The sequence below is a fragment of the Myodes glareolus genome, chromosome 2 (genome assembly GCF_982192425.1).
Source record: "Myodes glareolus chromosome 2, mMyoGla1.1, whole genome shotgun sequence".
Taxonomy (NCBI): Eukaryota; Metazoa; Chordata; class Mammalia; order Rodentia; family Cricetidae; genus Myodes; species Myodes glareolus.
Window position 1 is genome coordinate 1,974,278 of NC_142027.1, and position 14,204 is coordinate 1,988,481.

At 46.5% G+C, this 14,204-nt stretch overlaps 1 protein-coding gene across 3 annotated transcripts in view; it reads left to right on the plus strand.

Moving 5' to 3' along the window:
• Positions 1 to 200: 200 nt before the first annotated feature.
• The window catches only part of C2cd2 (C2 calcium dependent domain containing 2), a 68,386-nt gene continuing 54,382 nt past the window's right edge, over positions 201 to 14,204 (plus strand). For 2 of the 3 annotated variants that reach the window (XM_048422522.3, XM_048422523.3), the window contains exons 1-2: positions 202 to 763; positions 11,208 to 11,306. In XM_048422522.3, coding sequence (XP_048278479.3) covers positions 503 to 763; positions 11,208 to 11,306 — 360 coding nt within the window. In that variant the 5' untranslated portion in view covers positions 202 to 502. Of the gene's footprint in view, positions 764 to 11,207; positions 11,307 to 14,204 lie in introns of all 3 variants that reach the window. The other variant, XM_087898648.1, reaches the window with a different exon arrangement.

Sequence of the window (14,204 nt, forward strand, 5' to 3'; positions counted from 1 at the left end):
CAGGGCGCCCGGCAGTAGCCCTTGCGGTTGAAGGCGCCAAACGCGGCTCCCCAGGAGATCACCATCTTGCTACCACTCAGGGTTGTGTGGGAGAGGCCCTGAGCGCTTAGTCTGTGCAGGCGCCCGGGACCTTTAAGGGGCGGAGCTGTGAAGGAAGACTCTGCTTCTGCCCGCCCCCAGGTCCGACCTCCTGCGGCTACTGCAGGCGGCGGGCCGGGCGCCCGGGGCTGGGAGCAAAGAGGAAGCGCCCGGCCCCGCACTTCCCAGCCGCGCTTGGGGAGAGGCCGCCTCTGTCCTGCATTCCAGTTCCAGGTGCGCAGTGCTCTATTCAGCACCTAGACCGGTTCCCGCCGCCCTCCTCGCAGTCTCTGCCTCTCAGCCCCCAGACCCCGCGCCCCTGCGCCCCGGCGGATGTCCTGAGTCGCCAGCCTTTCGCTCCGCGCCCCGGGGCCACGGCTGCTCGGGGAAGTCGGGGCGCGCGCTCCGGGTATGCACCGTCAGCATGGGATCGTGGCTCGGCGAGGTACAGTGGCTCATCCTGGTGTCCCTCTTCGTCGCGGCCCTGGGCACGGTGGGCCTGTACTTGGCGCAATGGACGCTGGCCAGGACGCGACCCCCGCCCAGGCGGCGGGCGGAGCCGGACGAGCGTCGGCGCCGGGAGTCAGACACGCTCCTGTCCTGGATACTGACACTGGATAGCTGGGAGAGCCAGTGGCAAATGGCCTGGGTGGCCGCCCTGAACTACGAGGCCCAAAGGAGAGGGGTGAGTTCCTAGGAGGGCGTGGTGTTTAAGTTTGAGGGGGATTCAGAAAGAGCCCAGTCGATTGGAGGCCGGCACAGCTCCTGACCCAGCACCCTGAGCCTACCAAGGCAAGGCATTCCATCCCTGAAGTTAGGACCAGGGAGAGTGCAACACCAGCAAAGGGGAATCAACAACGTGACTGTTTGATACACCAAACATCAGTGGCTCCCTAGTGTGGGCCATTTGTGGGAGAATCACCCAGAGGACCTGAGCCTACCCAGCTGGTCCCTAGTGGATTCTGGGTGGACATTTATTGATTTTGAACCTGATAAATTAGTAACTGCGATCCAAATATGCTTCCATTTTGAATTTGTTGCACTATGCCTAGAGCTTCTCAATTCTAAAAGGCTTGCATTTCTGAGCATATCACTGAATAGTGACCATTTGTTGAGATCTCACTGCTTGCCATATGTGGCCCTGGGGACTGTAAGTAAGTGCCTATTCCACTCCCAAATCAGCATGGCATCTTCACCATCATACAACTGGGGAAACTGATGTCTGGAAGGTTAGAGTTGCATAGTCTTTAGTTGTTGGACCCAGGATAGGGACCCAAAAAGTGCTGACCTCACACCTTGGGCTTATTACCTAGCTCTGTGCCTCACACTCTTGTGGTTGTTTCTTTCGTTATTAATTGCTTGCTAACTTATTTTTACTTTTAAGAGATGTTAGTGCCAAGTTCCTGGCGTCTACAATTTGGAGGCATTCCACAGGGAAATTAGGAGTTTGGTGGGACAGAGCTGGCACCTGTCAGCACTGCATCTGTCCCTCGACTTCAGGTACACAGGCACCCACACCTGCTGTGCAGCCCAGTGGATACTTAGACACAGTGAATACTACAGTGTTTAGTCACTGTTGTGGCTGAGCCTGTCCACTTTCAGAATATTTCACAGTGGGCCCTGAGCCAAGATTTTGTGCCATGGCCTTGGTGCATGTGGCCATGGAACAAAAAACAAAAAAACCAAAACCAAAAAAAAAAAAAAAAAAAAAAGGAAGGAAGGAAAGAAGGAAGAAAAAGGAAAAAAAATTAAGTATAAATTAGCACAAATTCAACAGTACAAGAGACTTTGCTCTGGACTCTTGGAAAAAGATTTTTGGATACAAAGGCTACAAACTTAGTTGGCATCTGTCTTGATACCTAGAATAGGTGCCCAGTCATCGGAGCTGGACCTTTACCCAGGGTCAGCATGCAAGCTGTGTCCTTGTATGTAGGCGTAAACACCATCCCACCATGAAGCTGCTGTCACTGACCCACATTTGATTTGGTGTCAGAGGCTTGGCTTCAACAAGAACCCTGAGTTGCCCGAGCTGATGCCGGTCTTGTCCTCTTTCTCTGTAGGGTGCTATTGGGTGTTCTGATTAATGATCTGAAGGAGGTGAACACTAGAGGCCCAGAGTCAGTGACCTTCCCTTCTGTGAATTTTGGATGTTTTATTTCCTGTCATTTCTTGTTTGGCTTCATAAGATATGATCATGTTCTCAGGGTTCTTTGTGCCTGGAGGATTGATTAGAAAGGAGAGGCAGCCCCTCCTTAGCACTGGGCTTGGTTGGGCAAGTGAATTCCTGTGGAATTAATGGCAGGTGAAGCCTCTCACCTGTAACCCTGGCCTTTGTGGTTGGGGAGGACATGTGGGGGAGCTGTAACTGGTGGCTCCTGCTGGGGTTGTGTGTGCACTTTTGCACAGGGATTGGTGTTGGAGCATCTCTTGGCACAGTCTTTGTTCTAGTTGATTGGCAGTTGCCAGGGAATGCTGTTTGATTGAATTCAAATGGGGCGGTTTTGCGGCAGATGAGGCACTCAGTCATTTACCTCTCTACCATACCCCAGTGTCTTGGGCTTTTGCTGTTGTTACAGTTATTTTACGCAGGGAACAGATTGACCCCAGCGCCCGACCCTGCTGGAGTTTCTCGCTGCTCTCCCCTGCCTTTGAATGCCACTAATCCCTGATTAGGGCTGACATTCCTAGACTGCTTTAGGCATAGACAGCCACAGTTTAGAGGTCCCCTACCCCTATTCTGTCCTGAAATCTCTTTGACCTAGCCAAAGTGACAACTTTTATTTGGAAGTCAACCAATACTTGGTCTGTCATTGGTGGAGTGGAATGGAGAGACACTACTAATATCTGATCATGTCCAGCATCTTCTATGACAAGGGAAACTTTCTACCAAGTGGGAAGGAACAGTAACCTGTTCCTTCAGGTTACTTCTAGGTTTTACCCTAGATTTGTATTTGTGTGTGTCATGTGTGTGCAGTTGCACATGCACTAGCATGTGTTCATATGGTGACCAGAAGACCACCTCAAAGACACTATTCACTTTGTTTTTTTGGGACAGAGTTTCTGATTGCCTTGGACATCACTGATTCAGTTAGGCTGGCTGGCTAGCAAGCCCCGGGAATTTACCTGTCTCCACTTCTACATGCTGGGATCACAGCCACCCTCGTCCTCCACATCTAACTAGTTCCCTGGGTTCTAGGAATCGAACTCAGATCCACATGCTTACACAGCAAGCATTTTCTTACTGAGCTATCATCCTAACCTCATCATAATTGTTTTAAAATGGAAAGGAACTCTAAACTTCTTTGCCCAATCCCTCCCCCCTCTAGAAGTAAGGAGCTGAAGCCAGGCTAGCTCAAGGTCAGCCTGGACCCTGGTCTGGCTTCTTCAGGATCCTGTCTCACCTTCTGCCATGCCTTGTGGGAAACGAGCTCATCCCTGAGCCCCAACTGTTTCCTCTGAATGAGGTGCAGTGAGGAGGATCTGAGTGATGTAGCTAAATTTCTGTGATACAAGGACTAAGCCGTGACTCGTGGTGCTTCTTTGTGCTCTTATAAGTGTAGTTGTGTGAGTTCCAACCCAGAAATAGTTTATAGGGTGATTAGTTGGGTGGGAAAGAGGGGAAGCTGTCATTGTCCCAGAAGCTGGTCAGCAGTCTTCCAGTGTGTAGGGATTATGGGAGTCATTGGAAATCCCCTTGCCTGCTTCTGTAGCACAGTGCCACATTCACAAGAAGGACTTGAGTTAGCTGAAGAGTAGAGAATAGGAAGTACTTTCCTCCCCTTGGGTGAGAAGCCACTGTGCACACCTGTTTCTAAGCCATCTGTCAGCCAGAGTTTTGCTGTGCCCAGCAACACGTGCAGTTGGTGGTTTTAATGTTAAGTCTCGCTTCTCCACCAAGTCTGATGTTACAAAAACCCACACTATTGATGGGGCTGATGGAGCCAGAGGACCCAGGAAGTCTTGTATTATCTGAAGGTAGCTGCTCAGGGTAACACTGTGGCTGACCTTCAGTCACATGAACACTTTGGCTTGTGGTAATAATCAGTTACACCAGTGATGACCCATTCCCCTACACCACCCAAGATTACCTGCAGTTGCTGTTTCACAGCCCCGGCTTGGGATACCATCATGCTGGTGATGCACCTGTGGCTGCAGTGCTTCCCTTCCACCCTGATGCTCTGTGGAGCCCATGCTGGTCTCAGAGCCCATGTTCTGCCGCTGGTGTTATGGGCTTCTCCGGTGTTTCCTCCCTGCCCTCAACTGGCAGTGACTCTAGATTAGAAAGATTCTCAGATCTGTTCATTTCTGTAATCCTTCAATCCATGATTTCTTCCAAGGAATGCTCTAACACACGTGAGTAAGATGTCAGTTTAGTCTTTAGAGGATGGGTAGTCAGTGTGGACTTAGAACATGTTCTGAACAGCACTGACTTCTCTGAGATTCTGTAACTTGCATGTAAATAATAGCCAGTAACTGCAGTCTTCCCATTACCTAAGGACTTTCAAGTTGTGCTTACAAAAACCAATGGCAGAAGCTGTGCGCAGCAAGGCTGATAGTGAGACTCTGACAGTCACTCCAAGTAAGGGTCCTGGGTCATCTTGTTCTTTCCACTGAGAAGAAAAATGGGATTGGGGCAACTCTGTGAACTCTGCTTTGCCTCTACACCCCAGTGTACACTCTCTTTCTTTTTAAACTCAGACACTCGCCTTGCCCCTACACCCCAGTGTACACTCTCTCTTTTTAAACTCAGGCTTCTTCCCAGTTCAAGGGCCTTCTCACAGGGCATCCCAGAGTTCCTTATGTGTGCATCTCTCTTCTCCTTCTTGAAATCGCAGACGTGCCTGAGTCCTCTTCTGTAAGGATGCTGCCCCACCCCCCACACTCCGCAGTCTGCACTTATTCCCCTCTTGGTCACTTGTGCCTCCAGCTGCTCTCTGCATTGTGAGCCTAGGCAGAGCCTGGGTCTGTCCACACAGAGGTGGACTTCCTGCCTAGCTCCCGATCGTCTGGGAGCAAGCCCTGTGCACAAACGGTGTAATGGCAGGTATGGTAGACGGAGAAGACAGTCACCATGATGTCTGGATGCAGGCCTCAGACTTGGGAGCCAAAAGGCCCCAAGAAGAACAACAGGCTCTTGAATGTGCTCTGTTGTAGCATTCTGAAGAACAGAAATGGAAAGGAAGCTAGCCCGTGACTGTGCAGATCACCAGTGTGAAGCCCAGGACAAGTGCCAGTGGAGCTGATCTTTGTCCTCGGCTGTGCTCCCAAAAGACAGAAATTCAGGAAAGAGTGAGTGTCTTATCCACACCAACCAAAATCAGCCAAAGCTAACTCCAACCCCCTGCTGGTGGCTGAGGAGGGCAGAGGGCTCCTCAACCCTATGGAAGATAGGTGTGAGCCACCGTTGGAGTTTGAGTCCCAGCTCTGTACTCACTAGCTATGTGATCTTGGATAAGTCTGGTTTCTCTTTATTTCTGCAGAAGGGAGTGGCATAGAGATCTGTGAGCTTGTGTGAGGCTGTGAACAGTGCCTGGCGTATCGAGGGTCAGGGCTGCTCTTTTGTAAGCTCCCACTTGAGAGCTGTTTGACTGGCTTTTGGATTTGTAGAAAAGTTGGAAAAATAACTGAGTTTCTATGTGTTTCTCACCCAGCCTCCCATAACTATCAGTCAATGATTAGAGCAGAATTACTGTTGGTACAGGGTTGTTGTTATAACTTAAAACTGGAGAAATTTGGTTAGAATAAGGGGTTAACAGCGTAACTACAACCAAACATGCAATAAAATTAATTTTGTATAGAGTGTTAACCTGGGCACAGTTACATTACCAACTGGAGCTACTGTAGCTACAACGAAAAACAAAGTGAAATTAACATTGTAACAGTACAAGACATTAACATTATCACAATCCCTTTAATAAGAAAACATAGTATTCCTTAATCTCAGCAGCTTCCTCTGTGCATCATCTTATTGCTCAAGGTCCTTGTGGGTCTTCTATGACCCTTGATTGGTACTTCTTAGTCTCCCACAGTCTGTAATGGTTTCTCATTCTATCTTGTTATTTATGAACTTGATAAAATGGAGTATTGTTGACTGTTATTTTGCTGAGTATCTGTCTGCTTTTCCCTGCTGTTGTGTTGAGGCTGTATATACAGAAACAGTACCCCATGACTGTTTAGTACTGAGGAGTTCTTGCTATTGATGTAACTTGCACTGGGAAAGTGGGTCCTGTGAGATGCTTTTGTGTCTTATGTCTCCACATGTGTGTAGTTACCATGACTTGGGAGATGAATGTTTCTGTTCTCAATTTAGTGTCCTTAGTGTGGCTTACCAGCAACAGCTGCCTCCATGGTGTTTCCTTAATAGTGATTTGCTATTTCTTCCTTTGTGTTATTAACTGAACCTCTGCTGAGAGAGGCAATGGTCACTCCTCCATGTATATTTAACTGGTTGCATACATCACTGTGGACTTGTGTTTTGTTTGTTCTTTATATTGTTCTATGGGTCCTGATCCTGTACCATCACTGTTCATTACTGTTACTCTGCTGCCTAAATTGCTGCTGTTTTTTTTTCTAGCCAGCTGTGTTCCTCATCAGTCCACACTTGTGCTTCTTTTCTTGCTTTATGGTTTCACAAGGCCGTGTGTGTGTGTGTGTGTGTGTGTGTGTTTTGCTCATCTTTTATTTTCTCTTCCTCTGACCCTGGAAGCTTCAGTTCCATTTATTGGAAAAGGATTTAGAGCTGAGGATGTAGAATTTGGGTATGCATACCACTGCTCAGCTCTGAGTATTTTAGACCCTTCCAGTGGACAGAGCTTCAGCAGAGTTGTGGGCATGAAAACACGTGTTTTTTTCATGTCTCTCAGTATTTGACTTCTAAGTCATGAGTGGATATCAGTACTCTGCTTTTTAGTTCAGCAGCAGGGTTCATCTTAGTCTCCTCTCTTCTGTTGTGTGGATGTACCCTCATGTGTATATTTGTGTGTGCCAATGGAAAATCTCAGCTGTCACTCTTCAGATGCCATCTACCCTGTTTTTCGAGACAGAATCTGTCATTGGCTTAGAATTCATTGTCAGCCTTCATTATCTTCCTGTATCTGCTAGCCAACCTCTCCTACTGGGGCTGCGAGCAAGCATTAATACACCTGACTGCTTAGGCACTAGGGATGCAATTCCTGTACTCAGTTTGCATAGCCAGTGCTTTACTCTCTGAGATATCAGCCCCTTCTTCACTTTTAGGGTTTTTTTTTGGCTTGGTCAGTCATGTGATCATATTGCTAACCCACCCATTGCTAACCCTGTAGAAACACCTGTGCTGGATTACAGGTTCTGTGCACAGTCAGGATGGTCTTCTGAATGTTGTTAATATCCATCCTCATACTCACTTTCAGTGGTTATGTAGTTCAAGTGTCATGTTAGGCTTCCTTGTGAGTGTTTGTTTTTCTGTCTAGTTTCTTCCACATCTTGGTTTAAATGTGCTTGTAGCTAAGGCTGATGACTGTAGTTCAGTCACTGAAACCCACTTTGTGGAAGAGAATTAACCCTTTCAAGTTCTCCTCTGACCTCCACATGCATTCTGAGGCATGCACATACCCTCTCCTACACACTATATATGGAAATAAAATACTAAGGAAAAAAATCAAACTGGAGAGAAGACTCAAGGGTGAAGATGCTTACCACCAAGCATGATGCCCAGAGTTCAACCCCTGGAACTCACATGGAGGACTTCTCCAAATGCGCTAAATATTAAAATTAACCACCCCTCTTCTCAGGGTCTTGGGATGTTACTGTTGCCGCATGCAGTATTCCTATTTGAAATTCTTGGACCAGACGTGTTCTTGATGTCTGATTCTGAAATATTTTCATATGCATACTTAGATAACTGGGGATGGGATCTGAGCCTAAATGTGAACTCCTCTTCTGTTTCATGTGTACTTTAAAGAGTGCGCATGGTGTCCGGGCCCGCAGATACTGAAGGTAATTTGACACAGATTTTAAACAGTCCTGTGCTGGAAACAAAGCTTTACGGTGTGGAGTTTCCACCTATGGCCCTGTGACTCAGCGTCTACTTCAGTCAGTCTGTTCGGGATTTCCCCCTCATTGCCCAGAGCCACAGTTTTAATCTCCAAGACTCTGTAGCATGGGTCAGGGTCCAGGGTCACCCACCTCACTTCTCAGTGGTTTTGTTTGTTGTGTCAATATATGTGTCTGTAAGGGTATGTGTGTGAATATGTAGTTTCTTCATGAGGTTTTCCTCACGTGTGTTCAGAGTCTTTTCTGTTTGGTGTAAAAAGGAGCAGCGGGCTGTGTTCTGCTGCCCGGATCCCGGCTAGCTTACCCCCGAAATAATTACATGGAAACTGTATTCTTTTAAACACTGCCTGGCCCATTAGTTCTCCAGCCTCTTATAGCTAACTCTTACATATTAATTAACCCATTTCTAATAATCTGTGTAGCACCACGAGGTCATGGCTTACCGGGAAGATTCTAACCCATGTCCATCTTGGAGAGGAGAGCCATGGTGTCTGCTTGCCTCTGCTTTCTTTCTCCCACAATTCTGTTCTGTCTTCCGCACCTACCTATGTTCTGACCTATCAGGTCAAGCAGTTTTCTTTATTAATTAACCAATGAAAGCAACAGATAGATAGAAGACCCTCCTACATCAGTTCGGGGCAGATGACTGTGGACTGGTGTTGCTAGTCTTGGGCAGAATGTCAGCAGTGCAGGAATTGGTGAAAGCTGTGGGCTCACTCGACTCCAGAGTCCACAGGAGGCAGGGGGATTATAGGTATCCTTGTTTTAACTTACAATGTATGTGTCCTTTATAAGGGCATACCTTGACATTAAAGATATTTTCAAGGTTTTGCCCAGAAGGCACCACAAGAAGGAGTATCCACCCTACCTGCCCTGCTGTGGCTCTGGGGCAGCGTCTGTGTCCAGGTGGAAGGAAGGCATCCCTGTGCTTCTCGGCTTCTCTGGGATGCTCTGTTCTGCTGGCTTACCTCAGCATCTCAGCACCCTGCTAATGACACTTGCTTGGCATTGGCCTCTGTGCCACAAGGTCAGCTCATAGTGCAGTGGTTTCAGCAAGTTCATAGGGTCCTCAGCCACCTGCTCCCACCAAAGACAGTTCAAACCCCAGACTCAGCCAGCACAGCCCGGATGGAGATGGTGACTTCATCCCTCCTGCAGTGTAGATTTTATCACTTCTCATGATGTTTAAGGAGTGAGGTAGGTGCTGTTAGCACAGGGTAGGGTTCTAAGTCCTAAATAAAAATGAACTATATATGTTATGCTTGACTTTGATCTCTGGGAATTCTTTTTTTTCCCTTTTATTTTATGTGCATTGGTGTGAAGGTGTCAGATCCCCTGCAATCCATCTGCAATCCAGTTGTGTGCTGCCATGTGGGTGCTGGGAATCGAACCCAGGTCCTCTGGAAGAGCAGTCAGTACTCTTAACCACTGAGCCATCTCTCTAGCCCCTGATCTCTGGGAGAGTTATATCACTACTCTTCTGCACTAGGCCTGCCCGAGCACCTTTGGTCCCATTACATGTCAGTTCTGTCTCCTGTCTTTCCTCACACCCATATAAGTACCTAGCTCACTGCCATGGAGTCCTGACTTGCAGGACACACACAGGGCAGCAGCTTCTTGCCCCTCAGGTAGAACTTTAGACAGGAAAGGCTGTCTAACAGGAAAAGGTAAAGAAGGTTTCAATCTAAGGGCATCTTGGTATGTAAGCTGGAACTTTCCAGAAATCTCATTTTAAAGAGGATAGTCCTTGGCTTGCTGTCTAAACCCATATTTACTTTTATAAAGTATTGATTTTACTGCCTTATAGTCACATTGACTATGAGTATATATATATGTATATATTATGTATATATATAATATATATATATAGTCAATATACAATATACGCTCACACACACACATGCATACACTCAAACCAGGAGAAGATGAGCTGTTTTGGAGATTTGAAAAACAAAACAAAACAAAAAACAAAACAGGGTCTCGTGTAGCTCAGGCTGCCATTAAACTGAATATATAGCCAGGAATGTCCTTGAACTTTGGTTCTTTCTGCCTCCAGCTCTTTTGTGCGAGGATTTCCGAGATGTGGCACCGTGCCAATAGAATCTAAAGCTTCATGTATGCTGGATAAGATATAGCCAGCTGAGCTATAACCCCAGCCCTCACTCCTCCACCCCAGAGAAAAGGAGAGTTGGCTCAGTGAATAAACCGCTTGCTGTACAAGCATGAGGATCTGAATTTGAATTCCCAAAACCCATATAAAAATCATGTGCGGTAGCGTGTGTCTTTATAATCTTAGAGTGACATAAGAGGCAGGAGAATATCCGGAAGTTCATTGGCAGCCAGCCTGGTGCATGTAGACTGTCTCAAACAAGGATGGACAAAGGTTAGCACTGACAATTCAGACTGTGACCAGAATGTGCATGCATTCACATACACTAATGTTTACATACACACACAATAAACATACATACCCAAAAAGAAATAAATAAAAAATAACAGAGACACAGCCTTCACTGGAGAATGCATGGCGCTCCAGCGGCTGGGGAGCCAGGCAGCTCTGGAGGACTGTGAGGCAAAGACTGAGGACACAGCCAGCAGACAGGCTCCTTCCCAGCCAGCAGTATTCTGTGTCATTTCACATCCCAGAGAGATTTCTGCCCAGCAGTGGAAGAGGAGAAGGGAGATGGCACCTCAAGTAGCAGTGCCTCTACAGCCTCATAAAGCAGGAGAGGTGATTCCCTCCATCCAGAGAAGAGCGCTTCCTTAGTAAGGAGACACAGCTGACTCACAGCCACCCCTGGGGCTGCACTTCTTTCCCGTCCTGAGTCTTGGGACTCAGCATGATGCTTCCTTGCGTTATCTTTGAGTCACTTGTCCTCTCCATCCTTCCCTCCTCACAGGGTCCTGCTTGCCCAAGTGCTGGGCAAGTCCAACATTGGCTGGTTCTCAAGGGTGTAAATCTACTGACATTTAACCATTGCTAGCATGTTCTGTTACAGGTTGTTTTTTTTTTAATTTTGTAGCAAGTGTATATTTGGAAATAAACAAAACCCAGGGTTCATTTATGCATTTCTCCTCACATAGCTTCTCTCTTCCAGGGCCCACTGCATCTCTCTTTCCAGCAGAACCCACAGCCCCAGTCCTTGCAGCTGAAAGTTGGAGAAGTCTCCAGTGTGGTCAAGTCAAACCAGGAGAAGGTGAGCTGGGTGTTTGAACTATGCCATCTTTCCCTGCATGCTGAGTGAATGCCAAACTGGAGGTGAGCCGAGTGCTTTGCTTCAGAATTACTAAAAATACAGAACCATTATTCTGGGGAGAAATGATCAGCCTATCATTGGATAAATGGATTTTTTTTTAAAAGTCTGCACATAAGTGAATATCATTCAGCAATGAGATAGAAGCACAAACACGTGTACATACCGTCAGTGAGCCTGGAAAACTGGGGGCTGGAGATATAATTCAACGGGGAACATGATTGCCTAGCATGCATGAAGCCCTGCGTTTGATCCCTGGCATATAAATTAGGTATGGTAGTGCATACCTGTAATCCTAATACTCAGAAAGTAGGGGCAGGAAGATCAGAAGTTCAAGGTCATTCTCACCTACATAGTAAGTTCCAAGCCAAACTGGGCTCCACAAGACCTTGTCTCAAAAGAAAACAAATGTCATGCCACATGCATCCCCATGTTTTGTGATTCCATTTATCTGAAATGCCCATAACAGATAAACCAGCTAATAGAGCCAGGCTAGAAATGCCAGGACCTGGGTGTGGAATGACCTGGTGGGCACTGGAGTAGTTCCCAAGAGGCAGAGGGTTTTGTCAGTGGTGATTGCTGCCCAGCTACAAGTGTGTTGAAAGCATTTGAGTGTGTACTCTAAAAGGCCGAATTCTATGACCTCTCAGTAAAGCTTGTGTGCGTACGTGTGTGTGCACGTGTGTACACGCATGTGTGTGACTTTGTGCATGTGTGTGTGTTTGTGTGTGCATGCGTGTGTGCATGTATGTGCGTGGTGTGTGTGTGTGTGTGTGTGTGTGTGTGTGTGTGTGTGTGTAGTCAGCCATGCAAGGCAGTTTTTGAGCCAGTGAGGTGTGGAATAGAATTAGTCTTATTGCTCAGAGTTTATAAGCCAGATGCACACATGAGACTGACCAGAAAGTCTAAGGAGACCTCAATACTGAGTCCAAGAAATATCAAAAATTAAAGATTAACTTTAGCCTGCTGTATTCACATTACCGTCTTGTAGTTACTACTTTATAACTAACGATTATTATCATTAATACTATCCATTTTATATCTGTGGACCCTAAATGTGCCCCATAATAAAAATTACTTTTGTGCCTAATAGTCAGCTTATCTTCCAAATTCAGAAACCTTCCCCACATGGGTAGTGGGACATCCTTGCCACTGTGGTTCCCATGGCCATCAGATGGGAAAGTCTTCTTATGAGAGGAAAAGGGACCCTATCCGTGCCATTCATTACAACTCTTCACAGTGTACTTCTGTATACATAGAAGAATATGGGTTTGGGCGAGAGAGCTGGCTCAGCACTTGAGAGCGCTTGCTGTCGGCAGAGGACCAAAGTGTGATTCCTAGCACTGAAACTGAGCAACTCACAACTTCCTGTAACCATAGCTTCAGGGGATCTGACACCCTCATATAGCCCCCCACACACAAATAAAACAAAAAAAGAAAAACTTTTTTAAAAATAAGAATCTCCTCCCTGCTGTTACCTTGGTCTCCTAAACTGTTCTAACAGTTTAGCTTATGCTTGTATATCTTATTATACACATGTGATTCTGTGTATCTATATAAAAATCTAGGAACCACGAATTAGGGAACTAGGAAATATTTGTTCTTCTGAGTCTGGGTTAATGAGATTCTGTCTATTTGCGTCCATTTCCCCATAATTGATATGGCTTCATTTTTATTAATGGCTGAAAGTAATTCCATGTGTATCTAAACCACATTTTCTTTATGCATCCCTCTGTTGTTGGACATCTAAGTTGGTTTTATGACTTAACCATAGTGAATACTGCTGTAGAAACTTTGGTATGCAAGTGTCTTTGTGACGAGCATATATTTTTTAGGCTGTGACATAGACAATGGTCCTGTCCTTGCTTCCCGCCCACAGTGGTGACCATCCTGAATTTAGGCTAGTTTCTTCCTTCCCAGTCTTCTGTGTATTCCTCACCCCTGCATGTGAAAGACCAGCATTTGCAGATCTATACTCATTTTATTTTCAAGTTAAATGTACAGGGCACGTTTAGCAGACAGCTTGGAGGGAATCTCAGGTTGGAAGAGAGTGCTATCATCCCTCAGCTCCACATATCTTTGTCACCTTCACAGCAAGAATTGTTTGTATTTATTAACTCCTACAAACTTACTATGCATACTTTAGTACCAATATTTCTCTTCATGGACCTTGATATTCACCTGATTGGTTCCAGCTTTGTTTTCGTAGCTGTCATGGGTCAGGCTCTGAACAAGCCAGGCTTGTATATCCCTCTTGCTTAACTGCCATTAGGGTTAGGATCTTGTAGAATCAGATTTATTTATTCCTCTTTCTTGGCTAGATAAATAGCTTGCTTTCTTTTCCCACAGGCATGAGTGACAGATGCTGCAGGGGCCTGGTTGTTTTTTCCAACTTCCCAGGTGCACATTCAAGTTGACAAGTTGGGGTGGACTAGGTGGGTCCAAGATATTCTGTTTAAAATTGGCCAGATGCTCCCACATTGGTTACTGTGGTGTTATGCCGTCAACCCGAGGAAGGTCTTATCCCGACAACCCTTATTAATACAGAAGTCAAGTGTCCATGCTACCCCCTTGGTGAGTTCAGAGAACTCTCTGGAAGATACTACAGTAGCAGAAGGAACTGAAGCCCGTGGCAGACGTTGGAATGTAGAAGCTGACAGTCTGTGTAGTTGGTAAGGACCAGAGGTAGATGACCCTGTAGCCACTTCACAGGGTAGAAACTGAGACCTATGGAGCAGAGGGCCCAACTTTCCTGACACTTCCTTGGGAAGTGCCTGCTCCAACTGCCAGCACTGCCTCTGTCCGCGACAGATGAGGAGTGTACTTCTGGGAAGGTGGGCA